The sequence below is a fragment of the Mytilus edulis genome, chromosome 3, assembly GCF_963676685.1.
Source record: "Mytilus edulis chromosome 3, xbMytEdul2.2, whole genome shotgun sequence".
NCBI lineage: Eukaryota > Metazoa > Mollusca > Bivalvia > Mytilida > Mytilidae > Mytilus > Mytilus edulis.
In genome coordinates, this window is record NC_092346.1 from 53,385,073 (window position 1) to 53,402,714 (window position 17,642).

At 29.9% G+C, this 17,642-nt stretch overlaps 1 protein-coding gene across 1 annotated transcript in view; it reads left to right on the forward strand.

Annotated features, from left to right (window-relative positions):
* The first annotated feature begins 329 nt into the window (after positions 1–329).
* Positions 330–17,642, forward strand: part of LOC139516832 (uncharacterized) — a 32,890-nt gene continuing 15,577 nt past the window's right edge. The window contains exon 1 of the mRNA XM_071307161.1: positions 330–650. Within this exon, the coding sequence (XP_071163262.1) occupies positions 595–650 (56 nt within the window). The 5' untranslated portion in view covers positions 330–594. The remainder of the gene's footprint in view (positions 651–17,642) is intronic.

Below are 17,642 nucleotides of genomic sequence, written 5' to 3' on the forward strand. Positions count from 1 at the left end.
AACTTGATATTCATTTATTGTACATGTGTCAAAAGAAATCATTCATTTGTTTTTAAAGTACCTATTTCTTAATAACATTCACATTCCCAGAAACTATAACGATTTTTGACAACACAAATTGAAATGAATGGGAAAGAAATTAAAAATCAATTTCGAACTACAAGGAGACAATTGAAATCAACAAGACTTTAAATAAGCAATTTTTTGATTTAAATGAAAAGAAATAATTTTGAATTTAAATATATCATAAGAAAATATATAAATACAATATTGGCAACAGGTAGATAAAATCATTAACTGAGTTTTCACTTTAATCAATTTGTAGGACAGTTAAAGCAATATACGACGGTCCTCCTAATGCATCTCTGGGGAACAGATTAATTAGGATGAGAATGATCAAAATGGTAGTTACAGAATAACGAGCATACAAGTGGGAGTGTTAGTTCATACAAATATGGTTTGTATATGGAGTGATTGACAGATATCCGATAAATGAATCTTTGCGCGTATTTATAAAAAGAGACAGTTTCCGTAAGTCATTCACTTTTGAACAACTCTTATTTAACGAAACATTGGAACCGGTTAGGAAATAGCATGAAAAGATTTGCAGAATTTTTCGCCGTATATTTAGGCTTGTTGTCTAGTTTAAGGTATGTTATAGTTTTAAGCTTATTTAGAATTAATTTCTAATAGTATTTTATTTTCTAGTATATGATATCAAGCACTATGTTTATTTTGTGTCTTCCGGAGAGGTATTGGTTCTTTCTCGTGTCTAATCTATATCTAATTTTTGAAATTTCAACTACTATGAATTAAAAATTATCAACATTAATTTTATTTTGAATATTTACTGACTAATTTAATTTTCGTCCACAAAATATACTATATTTCATCAATTTACAAAAACTAAGAAGATGTATTGTATATCTCTAATAAATATAGTGTTATAAATCCCGTGAGTAGTACAAATTTTATCACATTTCAGTTTTGAGGTATTCTACATTTGTCTGATATTTATATATTTATGGTTTGTCTTAATTGAAAGATGGTATGCTACTTTTGAAAACTAATTCCGAATCACTCGAAGAAATCAGTTTGGCAATCGTATGGTTTCCGTAAGAAACAGCCAAAAAAATACTAAAAGGAACCATCAGACTCATTACACAAAAATAAACTGCCAACGCTATGGCAAATAAACGACTTAAAGACAAACAACAGTATATAAATTACAACATTGAAAACTAAAGAACGAACATCTCAAATCCTTCCAAAATGGAGATGATCGTATGTGTGTTATAAGGTAAAGCATATCCTGCTATACATGTGGTTCCTTACGTTTTTTGTCATGTAAATATAAACCCGAAGATTATTCTTATTTGGTTGGTGACATTCTATGTATTTGTTTTGTTGGTTTTATTGTGATTTTTGGTTGTCGTTTCATTGAAAGTATCTCAAATTACGTCAACGAATTGGTCAAGTTTTTACAATACATTGGAATCGGTATTTAAAAAGGATTATTCCTTTATCTAAAATACAAAAATCATTTTGAAACTTAAAATCAGTTCATTGACAATGTAAAGATCATTCAATGTTTGAGTATCAATATACAATTTTGCTGGTAAATATTTAATCAGAACATCAAACAGCTGTGGATCTAAATTTTTAATTTTTATTAAGGATATAAAAACTTCAGAGAAATCAATTTGTAATTGTCGATATATTTGTCCATGTATGTTAGCGATTTCAATATGCCTGTAACGTGATTGTGGAATGATCTTCATGGTAAAAAGTTTGAGAACATACCAAAACAAGAAGTTCTTAAACAGCAGCGTGAAACAAAAAAAACCCCCATCTAAGATCAACTTGGAATTTAATATGCTAGGTTATTTGTTTATTTAGTGACATGAATAAAAGGAATTAAATCAAGTTTGACTAGAAGCGATTGCAATTTAATGTTTGATTTTATTATATGATTCATTAACTGAAAACTTACAAAATGTTTTAATTCAAACTTTTTTTAATTATTCCACAACTCACCGTATTTAGAAGTAAGTTGTATTGTTAGTGTTTCACTGGGATACACTTCTTTCTGTCTACTTTTTCTTATAAAGTGTGGAATTCATGAAAAGGTGTTCAAACAATTTATGTATAATTGTTCTCAACAAAACTTGTAATTATGTTATGTTATTGAGCAAAAGGAAAAAACACGTAAAACAGGCATAGCGAATTTTTGAAACCTTAAAAAAAACGATATTTTATTTATCATGATTTATCATGATTCAAAGATTTTTATTTTTATATGTACATTTTCTTGGTTATTTGTATAATTTATGATATGGCTAAGCTCAGAATGTAGAAAATAGATTAGTTAAAAAAAAACAACCGAAGGAAAAAACGACCCAAAAGACATCTAGAAGAAAACTGTGTTAAGAAATAAACATATGCTTGTACAAAATATCAAACTTTAAATAGTACTCAGTTCATTAAATGTGAGACTAACATAAATGCAATAGTAGTATATCGATGTTCGGTATCAAAGATATGCCAAAACCATCAAATTTTCCAAATAACAATAATGAGATGGACAACTGCTGATAGGGTTTCTAGGGCGGGTACTTTCATATGTCGAGGGTTAGAATAGCGAATAGTTACAAAATAACTCGTCCCGTTTTTTTTTATCTAAATGAATGGATTAATATTAATTTAACGTATTATTCTTCTTATGACTAGATGTATGACATAATAATTTACATAATTTATCCCGATTCGTGATATCGAAAAAGAACGGAATTGAAAAGAGGGGGTTAGTTAGTCTTACAAAAATAACATCAGGATATATATATGAGACATCTTCCTGCCACCATTGCAATACAGCATCTAATTTTGGGATATAATTATACATTCCATTTCTTTAACAAAAAGCATTTCAAGTTGTTGGTCATATTTATAAAAAAAAAAAGGTCCATAAATATACGATTATCAACGTTAAACTAACTACGAAAAATATGGTGCTTTGGAATAAACAAAAGGTAGTGGATTCGATTTGCAGGAGCTATTCGGAGACAAAAACATGACCATTTAATTTCTTAGTGCACACACACGCAACAAGCCTATTATATAGGGCGCAGTCTGTGCTTAGTGTTCGGTAACGAACCAATTCGCCGTTTCACATTTCACTGTGATAGTATCATTCAGATACGCTCGGATGCTGATGCTTTGTTGTATTTATAAGGTCAGCGTACATGGGTTTCAACAAAAGCTTACGTTTGAATATAATGTACGTAAGATATTCAGGTACAATTACTTGAGTATACCTGGCCATTCCAGTTAATTTTTCATGAAGCAAGTATCTATAATAATTTTTCTAACATTGATACTAGAATTTCAATAAATTACTGTTTAAAGTAATGTTTCATGCTAACTAAGTCAAATTTACTTCAACGCTTACAATATAACTAACACATCGCAATTTCTCATTTTGAAATTAGTAAATAAACTCATCAAAGATACAAGTATTTAATTTTGTATTTACGCCAGACGCACGTTTCGTCTACAAAAGACTCATCAGTGACGCTCGAATCCCAAAGAGTTAAAAAGGCAAAATAAAGTACGAAGTTGAAGAGCATTGAGGACCAGAATTCCTAAAAGTTTTGCCTAATACAGCTAAAGTAATCTATTCCTGAGGTAGAAAAGCCTTAGTATTTCGCAAATTCAAAAGTTTTGTTCACAGTTAATTTATAAACATGACAATATCAATGATAATTCATGTCAGCACAGAAGTGCTGACTACTGGGCTGGTGATACCCTAGGGGAATTAAAACTCCACAAGCAGTGGCATTAGCCCAGTGGTTGTAAATAAATTCATCATAAATACTTGGATTAAATTTTGTATTTACGGCAGACGCGCGTCTGCACTCAATCCTATCAAACTTTCTTCATTGGAGTTACAGATAAAGGTTGATCCAGAAAGCAAACCCATAATGGTTAAATTTCATTTATAGTCCATGGCCATTGGGGGTATCGTTAAACAGCGTTATACTACTGTTGCCTTTATTGACTTCCTAAATTTAAGATTAACACATGTACATATATAAAGTTTTTAACTTTAAGTATTTTTTCCATGCAAAATTTCTGAAGGCGGTTAATTACTGTTCGTTAAATATGTTTGTTGTTCAGTTGCTGTCAGTGTTGATACTTCTTTTCAAAGTTTCTAGTTTTCAATTTTATAATAACTCAAATTTTCAGTTGAATGCTAAATAAACTGTAGTTCCATAACATTGCTTCTTTTACTATTTCGTCTTCTATTCCATTCAGTAATGAAATATATTCAGCAGAAAAAGATTGAATTTGTTTTATACTTATCACACGCAAACATTTATGAAATGCAATCATATAAAGATTCCCTCCAAATGAAGACATTTACTAATGATCTAACATGTCCACAAATGAACCAGGACGATATATCTGTTGGTAGAACGCACATTTTATTAATTCATGAAGAAGTGATTTTTTCGGAATGTTATTTTTAGGTTAATAAACCAAGGAAACATATAACTGTATTTAAATATCAACAATTTCAGTAAAACACTTATAGGAGTAAACAAACCATTATATCTGAAATGGATTTTGAAGACTCAATGACTTATAATATAGAGGTTTATAGCTTTTATAACAAAAAAGTAAATGTAAAAATGAAAATCCCATACTATAAAATGAGCATACAAATAGTTCCTAATGTTTGATACCTTTTTTTATAAATTGAAATTTGACAGAACAGCTAAAAAAATAGATTGAAAGCAACAACATTATAAAGGTGTAAAACGGACAGCATCAAACTCCCTGATAATAAAGTTTGAGTGGTGATCTTAAACAAATCTATCTATTGTGATGTTCGAAGAAACGCAATAATCAACTATGCGACCAAAACGTTTTGTGATCCCCCCAAAAAACGTTAAATATTGAAAGTAACAGAATAAAGGGACAGAAAAGATACAGGCAAAAGACATCCATAATATTAAAACTTTTCTTCCAGTTGAATAATTAATTTTATAAGAAAAAGGTTAAAACTTATATGACTGATCGTTTAGTTAAATAATTGCATTAACTCTTTAAAGTTTCTTAGGTTTTGACAACTACATTAATGATATTGTTTTAATTTTTTTTTATCAATTTTCCCCCCCTTTCATTGGAATTTAAAATTATGTGTTATTGTTAAATAGATGGACTAGTGGATGGTTGTTAACTTCGAGGGCCAAATTATTAAAATGAATATTTAGAACATTTTTTTGCTAGTTTGACACATTGTGCCAGATATATTCCGTGCTAGTTCAGAATATAAAAGTCCACAGGAAGACGTGTCAATATAGTGAGTGAGACACTTTCTTCTGACCTGAGCCAACTTGTCTTTGATTTTAATCCTTAGTTCTAATTGCTTAAAGCAGAAAAGCATAAATTACAGTACAGAAGTCCTTTATCTGACCCAGTCGTGGATCGAACGCACTACCTTCCTAAATAGAAGCGAGCACGCTGCCACGACACCACTGGGTCAGTTTTTGTTAGACAGGAAATCATGCATAGCCTGATAGGCTTATTTAATGTACATCATTTGAATGCTGACAATTTATATTAAATAACCACATCTTATGACTGTGATTCAATCTTTATAAGTGAATCGACATTAGTACCTCCAAAGTAAAAGACGAAATTATTTTCTAATAATAAGACTGGGCTTTATGATAACTTGTTCTCTATTTTGATATACTACTCTCAAAAGCTAGGTATTTTATATATATAAAGGGATACCAAAAATACAGAAATCCATTGTAAATTCAAAAAGGTCTATGAAAACTGACATTATTAAAAGTTAGACTTTGTCAACCAACGAAACTAATGGAAAAAAATGTCATATTCCTTACAGACCTTTTCCGGGTTTTTCTTAAGAAGTACGAATAATTATAAAACAGACAATAAATTGCTTTAAAATTAAAAATAAGTCTTAATGGGTCTGCTGTTAGTTGTAAGACACACAAAAGACACAGTAGGCTTAAAATTAAGCCATACATTCAAAGTTTCATGTAAATCTTTGTTATTGTATTGTGTGTGCATACTTTGTATATAATAGGTATAAAGATATCAAATAGACGAAAATCGAAATGTTGTTTGCTTCAAGATTAAAATGCTAGAAATATACCAGATATATCTTAGTAGGATTTTGATACATCAATGCAAAATAAATGCTTTTATATTAAGTTAGTTTGAAAGAACAATAAAAAAACAAGACGAACATATTATTACTCTATTGCTTATTTTAGTAAAAATGCTATATACGTAGTTGATACTTGAGATGCATGTCGAATTGCGAAGGAAACCAATGAACTATTAAACATATGTCTTTATTAAGTTTGACATTCAATCCAACGTTTTTAGTCATTATTTTATAAAAACTTCTCCCCTCCTCCATGGCATAAATAATATAATGTAGACGCTAAATGAGTCTGAATGTTGTGGTATTCAGCACCCCCTGCTTTGATATACACAAGATATACCATTAAGATATCAATTTTCATATTCCCTTGGTATTGTAAAGCGAAGAGCATGTTTTAAATTAAAAATTTTGAAAGCTTTTGGGTAACATTGCTTTTATGACACGGTCGTTATCTTGATAATGATAATTTTCCCCGAACGTGTCCCGTTGAGTTAGCTGTTTATTTGATAATCAAAAAATGTCGTAAAAATTTGTAAGTTTTGTCTCCGGAATTGGTAGGACTTCATATCTTCTATCATGCACATTGATTGTAGATCTTCATGTATATTTTAGAGTATTGGGATGAAATAACACACACCTATTAATTGTATTTTTTTTATTATCAGTGAAGCAATCTCGTCTGATAGTTGATCCTGATTATCATTCAAATAATTTTTCCATACGTATTTATGAACACTTCAGAATAAACGATGATATCATATCACTACTCAATGTTACATTAGATAAAAGTATATTTTTTATGTCTCTAAAATATGAAAATCATATGGATATTACATGTATAAAATCCTGTGTTTCAAAATATGTATACGCTTTATACCTTATGAATTTTTTTCTTGTAGAATTGTCAAATATTTGTATTTAAGTATTCACTAGCTTAGTGAATTTTGATAAAATTATACACACAAGATACCAATTACACAAATGATGAGATGGAAATCAAATACTCGAATTTAGCCGACAAAAAACAAAGCAGACAAATGAAAAGCAACAAAACATGTTTTACAGTACCACAAAAGTGTAAACGTACATTGAAAAACACTTTTGACAACGACCTTCTTAAAACACAAAATAGCTAAAAAAAGCTTAATTGTGCTACCTCGCATCCAATATCAGGTTTAATTTCCTTGCCAATTTAACTTTTGGGTGACGGAGAGGAGTATAATTGTCATATACGGTATATTTGTTAGACTTCACAAGTGGCAAGATGGGGGTTTATTTTAGTCATATTTCAATTTTGTCTTTTCTTGAAAGATGGGACTGTTCATACCGAAATAGATATGCAAAAAATACTTGTCATCAAGGCTAGTTTATTAAGGAAACACGAGTTTCAAATACTACAGTACGTATTAGATCAATTTCATTTCGAAACAAGAGTTTCAAACACTACAGTACGTATTTGATCAATTTCATTTCGGAAAAACGAGATTCAAATACTAAAGAATGTATTTGATCAATTTCATTTCTGAAACACGAATTACAAATACTGCAGAACGAATGTGATCAATTTTATTCCAGAAACACGAGTTTCAAATACTACAGTACGTATTAGATCAATTTCATTTCGAAACAAGAGTTTCAAACACTACAGTACGTATTTGATCAATTTCATTTCGGAAAAACGAGATTCAAATACTAAAAAATGTATTTGATCAATTTCATTTCGGAAACACGAGTTACAAATACTACAGAACGTATGTGATCGATTTTATTCCAGAAACATGAGTTTCAAATACTACAGAACGTATTTTATCAATTTTATTTTGGAAAAACGAGTTTCAAATACTACAGAACGTATTTGAACAATTTTGATTTGGAAACACGAGCTACAAATACTACAGAACGTATTTGATCAATTTTATTTCAGAAACACGAGTTACAAATACTACAGAACGTATTTGATCAATTGTATTTAGAAACATGAGTTTCAAATACTAAAGAACGTATTTTATCAATATTATTTTGGGAGCACGAGTTTCAAATACTACTGAACGTATTTGATAAATGTTATTGTGGAAACACGAGTTTCAAACACTACATAACGTATTTGGTCAATGTCATTTCGAAAACTCGAGTTTTAAATACTACAGAACGTATTTGATTATTCTAATTTCGATGATATTGACACCGATATTGTTTAATGCTCTATTGATACATTCTTTGCACTATTTCTGATAATTCAAAACTGTCCAGGTGATGGTTTAATTTAGTCTTATTCAATTTAGTTTGTTTTAAAGGTGGCACTGTTCATACCGAAATAGATGTGTGAAAATTCTTGTCATCAAGGCTAGTTATCCTTTCGTACTAACGTCTTAATTTTTCACTTCATTGACTTGTTTTTACGCTGATTGTATTGTTTCCATATTCGTCAAATGTAACAAGATGCTTGTAACAATGTTATAAAATGTCAAGTGACAGAAAAAATCCCCTCGGATATACTATTTTACAACTTTTTATTGATTTCTGTTTCTCTCGAAGATATTTATCAACAACTCAGTCTTGTGTTTATCAGAAGTTGAAAATGCATGTGAAACATAGCTAATATATACGCCTAACAATTCATGTTTTACTAAAAAATAAATTACCACTTTATAAAAAGTCAATATTAAATTATGTAAGTGGTTAAATTACTACCAAAGCAATCCTAATGTTCTTTGCAAACACAGTAAGTCGTTGACACATTCAATGGAACAATTCTACATTGCCATAAGACACAAAGCATTTAATATGACTAAGATTTTTAATCACTGCCTCTCACCATTTGAACACCAATTGACGTAAATAAGTTCTCCTACTACATATTTTTTATTAACTTTTATCGTAATTAAATAGAAGCAATGCAGAACATACAGAAGCCATTTGCTTGAAACCATACACACACAGATGAAATAGTTCTGCAACAGCCTGTTGACACATTCATTGAAAAAGTTGAACAAACTTAGTTTACTGATATAAATGAATTAAATTTTTCATAATAATAACGATAAAAATGTCGTATCAAAATAGAATTTTAGCAGAATCTAATAAGGAGTTGATCAGGATATAATATATTAAGAAGCGTGTGAACTAGATATTTTTAAGCCTCACGTTTTATTATTAGCAACGGTTAATTCTAAAGTCGTTAATGCAAGCTTTCCAATAAGTTGATGAACCTGTAATATCTAATAAAAACTATCTTTATGTCATTGGATAATAATGATCACCTGATCCCGTCCTACATCAGGTACCATGTAGACCAACATTACAAATTGTTAATTTCCGGTCTTTTCCTTATGGAAGCTAAGTACGGACACGGACTGCTTTAATTGCTTAGTTTTGTAATCATTAAAACCAGCAGTTACCATGTCTATCGTAATTAAATGATTCTATTGTATGATTTCCTGAGTATAGTTTAGAAGTGAAATAAACGTTCATACAATCTTACTCTCCTCTCTCTTAAAGAAAGAGTTACAATTATACTAAAAATTAACACTCGAGAGTTGCCAATCAATTTTTTTATATGCATACAAATTTAGCTTAAAAAATATTAAATTACCCACAAAATTACAGAATAACTTCTGTTTTCAAAGCAAAACGTTTTCGCTTTCAAGAGGATTATTGAATTACTTTCCTATATTGCAATTGTTGTAATCATTTACTTGTTAGGAATGTAGTACTCGTATCGGATGTCTTGACACTACATAGACATAATATAAGACTGCAAGGCTTTACTTGATCAATATACAATATTTGATTATGTAGTGAAAATTAAGACCAGTAGCTGTATTTTGATCTTAATAATTTTCATCAATTTTTGACCTAAAACAAAAATGGAAAAGCGTTTACGAAAGTCTTGGATTATATTCGTGGTTATCTAAGGATGGAAAATATCTTCATGGTATTTCGTATAAACGGAATCTGGTTAAGTCTAGATGGTTTGTCACGCATTAAATTTTGGAAAAATATTAATTATATTATGAAGCAAAATTCTTCCTAGGCTTCCATTTTCAAATAAAGTCTATACTTAAATAAAACTTTAATACAAAGTAAATACTAAAAGCACAAACACACAAAATATACAGACAAAAGCTGGTGAAGAATACTTAATCTACTCAACTATTGAAATTATTTGTTTGCCCTTTAACATAATAAGGAGAAATGATAATCGATACTTCTATAGCACATTATTTTTAAGACTGTTCAATTATGAATATGTCCATTTTTTAGGATCAACACATTTGCCGAATCTTTCCAGAACCTGGGGCTATTAGTTGGTCTTTCCTTGTTATATTTCTTCGTTTTATTCGCATTTAATTTCGATTTTGTCTATTTTTCCTTACTTGTCTTCCACTGTTATATAAAGAGGCATTAGCTACGAGATATACATATGATTTTTTCTTGTTCTTCTATTAATGAAAGTGAAAGAATGAAATATTAATTTACAGTTAGCAGCCAACTTGATTCAGGTTTTTTTTCAAAATAATGTAAGAAACATCGCTGATTAATTATTCACTTGAAAGTGTATAATTCGATCTAATAGAATCCGTATTTATATGACTTTCAATTTAACCCCTTACCTGGTGATGGGTTACTACAGTATTCAGCTATTAAAAGAAAAAAAATGTCAACATTGAAAATGAAACAAGGATGATTCATTTCGTTGACTGATTTGATCCACAAGTCAATCATTCTTATACAGGTAAAAACGATGATACTCATATTTTTAAACTACAATAAGAAATCAAACAGTCCTAGAAAAGTCCAAATCGGTGGAAAAGAATTTGACAGCTAATGTCCCTTAAAAAACAAGAATACGAATATATTAATAAAATGGAAATGAGGTGTATGTATGGTATATCTAATTTTGGAGCGTTTCCTACAAATAAAGATTAATCTTGAGTATGCTCTTGTGTTATTTGTCAATTTGCTCTATTTCTTATGTTTCTTAATTGATAATATAAATACAAAATAATCTGCTTTCTAAAATTTTAAAATCAAATTGCAACTTTTACATTTTTGTTATGGAAAATATAGTTGTATACCCTGGAGCAACATATTGCTGTAGGTTCGGGTATATCAATTCAGAGGGTAACAGTTTGTTAGCATACAATGAAGGAAGGCGTCATAGTTAATTCAAATATGGAGGAACGCGTACCACATTATTGATCTACGCTAGACCAACGCATTTATACATATATCATACAAAAACTGTTCACAAAGTAAAACTATAGTAACGCTATGAAACTGTAACGCGTTATTATATGACACGTGAACAAACTGATAAGCGTTGCTCTACGGTACGCGAACCAACTGAAATTCGTTTGCCATATGGTATGCGAACTAATAGTAACGCACAGCTCTTTGGTTCGCGATTAAACTGTAGCTTGCTTCGATAGTGAACGTGTCTACAAGTGCACTTTGTCTCGAAAGCTCTTTGTTTAACTCGTTAAACGGTCATGAAAACAAAATCTAATTTTTAAAGCTAAAATGTAATTTATTTTATTCAATTACGAAATAAATTCATCATACTTTACGTACGGTAAATTCAGATTATTTGCTATCAATATTGATTGAATTTAATTCATAAAGAAACATTTCTGACGAACGAAGCAGGATTATTGACAGATATATATTTATTTTATTATTTTGTACGTACCCAAATAGAAAAAGCATGCAACCAACGGTTTAGAACAATTATTTGACTTTTGAATAAAAAGGATGAGCATGTTTTCCAAGAATTTTTTGTTCACAACAAGGTTATTTCCAAAAATAGAATTCAATCTATAAAATAACAGTATAACCATACAAAAACCAAATGCAGGTACAAACAAACTTACTTCAAAGAATGTCCACATTTACAGCTAGCAAGTTCAAAGTACTTAACCCGGTAAGTCGAAGAACGAAGAATATCTTTATTGAAGAGTTATTTTGTTATTGGTATCATAAAAATACACTACTTTGATTAAAGTCAACGAAACATCTACCCTCACATCACAGGGTAACGAAAATACTATCAATCAAAGATATTATTAGTTTATTACACGATAGATAGCCAAACCCAAGTCGTAAGAATTATATTTATCATTCACATTACTAAATGCTTTATTTTTTAGTTAATGTATCTATGCTGGTTTCATAACTAAAATGTTCATTTAAAAGATTGGAAATGTAATTCAAATCTATATATTATTTTAGTTTAAATTCCATACGCAAAAATTTGAATTACATTTCCAAGCATACAAATTTAAAAAAATCAAAAGTTTTAATGAACGATTGATTCGACAAATTCTATTTGTCTACAATATTTGTCAATTACAACAGAAATATAATTCTAATGGAAAGATAACCTTTTGTTTTTCATTTTTTTATGTCTTTCTTTATCATTGTCAAATAAAATACGATATGAAATGAATCGGAAATACTAAAGCACGTATCTCTTTTGTAAGATGCAAAAGGAGTTTTAGTGTTAAATGAATCGTAAATATTGCAGTAGAATTCCATTACTGCAGATGTATTTTCATTACACAACTAAAACTGTTGTCTAATCTTGTTTCACTATCATTATGGTATTACATTATGTGTCCATTGACGAGAATAAATAGTGATGTTCTTGTTAACACCGATCTTAGATATTGACCTAAAAATTTAAGATTAAAACAAAGTGAAAATAAAGAAAAAATGTATTAATGCATCATTGAAACTATTTGCTTTACACAATTCTTACGATTTTCAAAGTGCATATTTTGGTTTGTGAGCACTGACTGCGTTTGAATTATATTAAGACATATTTTGGTCATTTCATTTACCATCATAACCCAAGTTACATATAGGGGATTCTTTGTCTTCTAATTTTGATGCACATTAACGTTTTAAGTTCTACCAGTAAATAGTCTTTTTCTCACATGGCGACCATGTTTATGCTTGAATATGAAATTCCTAGGCTTCAAGGTAATGCAATCCCTGAAGAATCGCATTATTCAAACATGAAAATGCAAATCCTCTTACTACTAGCAATCGAAAATAATTGTAAGCATCAAATTTATGATACAGATTATAAGGAAGTAATGAGAGAAACATGCAGTCAACAGTAAAATAATTGGATACGGTTTGTATCAGGTTTTCCGGGTATATTTTTTTGTAATTCTATGTAACTATTTTATAAACTTAACAATATTTTGTATACATTCAAGCTTCTTGTTACACATTTTAGTCGATATCGCAGCATTGGAAGTAGTAGTTAAGGGTTGTTGTCCTTTTAACTTCCTGTAAAATAGATTTTTTTGTATGAATTAATTTGACGATTATTAGCAGATAACAATGATTGCACGGGACGGGAGGGATTTATTTCTGGTAATCTATTTGTCAGACGAAAAATTTGCTGCTGATATAAGTATTTGTTATTAATACAAAACGAACAGTAACAAGAGTAAACACATACACTACTTTAAATATACTACTACTACAACTTTATAAGGCATTATCCTGACCATTTTTCCTGCTTAGATGTTTGTTTGTTGTTTTGTTTGGGTTATTGTCTAATTGATCTATATTAAATATCATAATTTATCCACACACAGCTAAACAGTTTTACATATTACATTTCCCCTCTGAAACGTAATTTGATCACTTGCAATGCATTTCTCAAGTCAAAATAAGTCGTGTTGTGTGTATGCTGGTCAGATATTTACATTGTTGTCAGAGGCGACAGTAGTTAACCAATGTTCTAAACTTGTGAACTTCATAACTTTAGGTAAAATATCACAATAGAGAAAGGCACAGGACTCTTATAGCAGTGAAACCAGTTGCGTCATTTAAATCATTAAATCATTAAAAAATCATTGTTTTAACTCTTTTCTTGTTCAAGTCAAATGCTGCTTTCAATTTTACAGCTCTTGTGAATCTTACTTACTCAAATATCCATTGCAGGTCTTTTGAACTCATACAATCAAAACATAAAAAGTAATCTTCAACATTATCTCCTTTTTATCTTTTTTAAGCCCTCTGACTTTCTTATTATGATGTAATTCGACTTCTGCTTTACAGTAATGTGGAAAATACGTTGTTTATTATTTCATTACACGCAACAATTTCTTAAAGAAGTAATATTTCATATATTTCATTAATTATAGATGGTCATTATTTCTTCTATCCTAATATCATAGTATCAAGCCGGTCAGGATTACTATGACACTACCATCAGTTGTTATTTGAATTGTCTTTGTAAACACAAACTACTGATTGGGTTTAATGGAATATTCAAGGGTGATAATATTATACAACATTAAATGAATAATTTACATTTGTGATGATTATATTGAAGTTTCCTAGCTATGAATTCTGACGATTTATAAGTTAATAGGAAAAGAAATTGAAAGCAAAATTAAAACATTGTAAGCAACGATTTATCGATTGAAAAAATAACGTCAGCGTCTTTACCTCACAGGACAAATTTCAAGGAAATGCATTCATTACAAACGATCACAAGCCACTTTTAACTACTACAGAAGGAATATGCTCCTTATAAACTAGTTACTTATTCAACTCTCCCTTCCGAATGATATGTGGTTTGCCAATATAGTATTTATAATAGATCACTAGAAATATGATAAACAGTTAGGCCGTGTTCACACCAAATTGTTAGCTTTTAATATCTTCTTTAATATTGTATGTATCTAATACGAGTAACTCAATCTTAAATGATATATATCTATAATGTAAAGTATTAGTGGGAACAATAATTCTTCGTGATAAAATGACAATTGTATATGTTTTGTTGATTTAGCTAATTATGTTTTACTGTTAATTTTCATGCTTTTATATGTATGTGAAGTTCATGTTTCGAGATTTTAACTATTTACGTTTACAGTATGACTCTTAACAAACATACCGATCATAATTCGAACTTCCTGGAAAAACATGAAGTATAGAATACGTGGCATAATTGACTATGATACACTTTGTACGGAAAAGGATAATGTTAGCAGTTATGTAGTTTAAACCTATGAAGGTTTGTACATATTCTTGTACTTAATTACCGACCGACTATTTCAGTTCCGTGGTAAGAAGAGTTGAAACCCATTACTTTGAAAAATGTAGATATATAATTGCAAGTTTTTAAATCAGAGACATGTTCATTATTTAAGCTCATTTTTCACGTTCATATTTGTCCATCTCGTCATGACTTAATTGAACTACTTCCTTAAAAATCTTCGATGAAATCAATGCATATCGGGCTGTTGTCCTTTTGGATTTTGCTCTTGTTTTTTGTCATGACAAGACATTTTTTCTAGTCACACCAAGCCTTCATACTGAAAGACCTAACCCCCTGGATAATATTCAAATATTCCATGTTGATTTGTTCTTATTTGTCTTTGGTTGAAATGAATTCCAATAGACATTCAGTACCAATCAATCAATCAATCAAACAATCAATCAATTGGAAATTTTTTTAAATCATGTGAATTTACCTTGTTTAGATATTTTACTGTCTATACTTTTGATTTTGTTTGCCATTGAGATTAATTCAAGAAAACACACGAGATGGTTTTCTTATATAGACTAATTATATTGTATATTTTATTTTCTGACTTAACTTGGTAATTGAAACTTTTTTATTCAAACGTCACTGATGAATCTTTTGTCTGCTGTACACAATTTGAATCCTGGTCAATATGATGAGTATCTATGATGAGTATCTATGATGAGTTTATTAAAACAACTCAGATTATTGGTGTTCCAATGAAAATATATAGCACCAAAAAAAATAAGGTATAGAAATAAATAGTTGTAATAGATAGTAATCGAACTGATATAATTGACTTTTCATTAGAATTAAACCCAACAATTCTTCAGATAGATTGAATAAAAGCAACAGTAGTATACAACTGTTCAATAGTCATAACTCGATTAATCGAAAGCAAATCCGGGTCACAAACCGAGGAATACACATCAAGTATAAGAGGAAAACATGAAAACAGAAAAAAAACTGCTACAAAAACAAACATCAACATACCTGGACATGGATTACTTGATAACAACTGCCAAATTCCTGACTTGGTACAGGACATTTTAAGAAATAAATGTAGGGTTGCACCTGAAAGTTTCATGGCTAGCCAAACCTCCCGCTTATATGGTTATGTTTAACAAAGAGTACAAGTTCTCAGAATATGAGATGAAATGAATTATTTTAACAAAGTTGTAAATTGGCATCATACTCGTTCTTTCTGGTTATCATTCAATGGTGTTCATGCTTCCTCCGTATTTGAAGTGTTCAATATCGTTTTTGTTTTAGCCTTTCAAATATTTTGAATCAATCGCCAATAATAAGTCTTGTTTAGACGGAAAGCGCGTCTTCCATTGAATACATCGCCAATAATAAGTCTTGTTTAGACGAAACGCGCGTCTTCCATTGAAAACAACCTGGTATACGTTTTAGTTGTTAAACAACGTTAGTCACATTGGAACAAACAAAAAGATCACTATAAACATAAACTTATGACAACACTATGAGAACAAAACTCTTAAACAATACATGGACAGTATTTATTTTTCTATAAGTTTTGAAAATCCCATCCTCTTTCCCTCGACTGTGACATTGCCGAGTTTGACTAATTACGGAATAATACTTAAATGAACAAGCTACACGACCAAAGATCACCCACGGTTTGTAGTGGTTTACGTGTTGCTCAAAGGGATAATAAATTTCATACGTCTATGACTGGCTGACAATGCTATAGCTTAAAATGAAAAAAAAAAACCAATAACAATTTAAAGACAAACAGCAGTTTTCAAAACATAACATAGAATTCAAAAGATTGATCAACAAAAATATTTGCCCCCCACCCCAATGAAATATCTTGTTTTACAAAAAAACGCCTTTGCCGTTTAATTTAATAGCTGTCTTTAGTTCCAATTCAAATCTAATTTTATGAAACAATTCTTGGTAACAAATAATATGATATTATCACAACAAATTATAAGTGGTATTTCAAATTCGATTATTTGTAGACATATCAAACCATCCCAACGTTTTACTATGGTCGTCTGTTCTTTGCTATATGTACTCCAGGTCATTGTGCTGTTGAAAGTAAAACAACACTTTTTGACCTTTTCTATTAACTTTTATATCTTACACAACATAAAAATCTCCTCCTAAACCATTAAATGTTGAGTATACTGTGAAAGGTCCCTATGGTCAACTCTTATTACAGGTTTTACATTATTTACATTAAATACATCTTTGATATTTACCGTTGTTCATCGATATTTAAAGAAGCTAGTGATATCTTTGTAGTGTGTTAGATGATTTTCGAATGAAGTCCGGTCTTATTGACTGAAATTCTGTTTAATTTTATGGACTGGTTTACGGTTATTTCGTGTTAATTCGCTCTAATGCAGAATG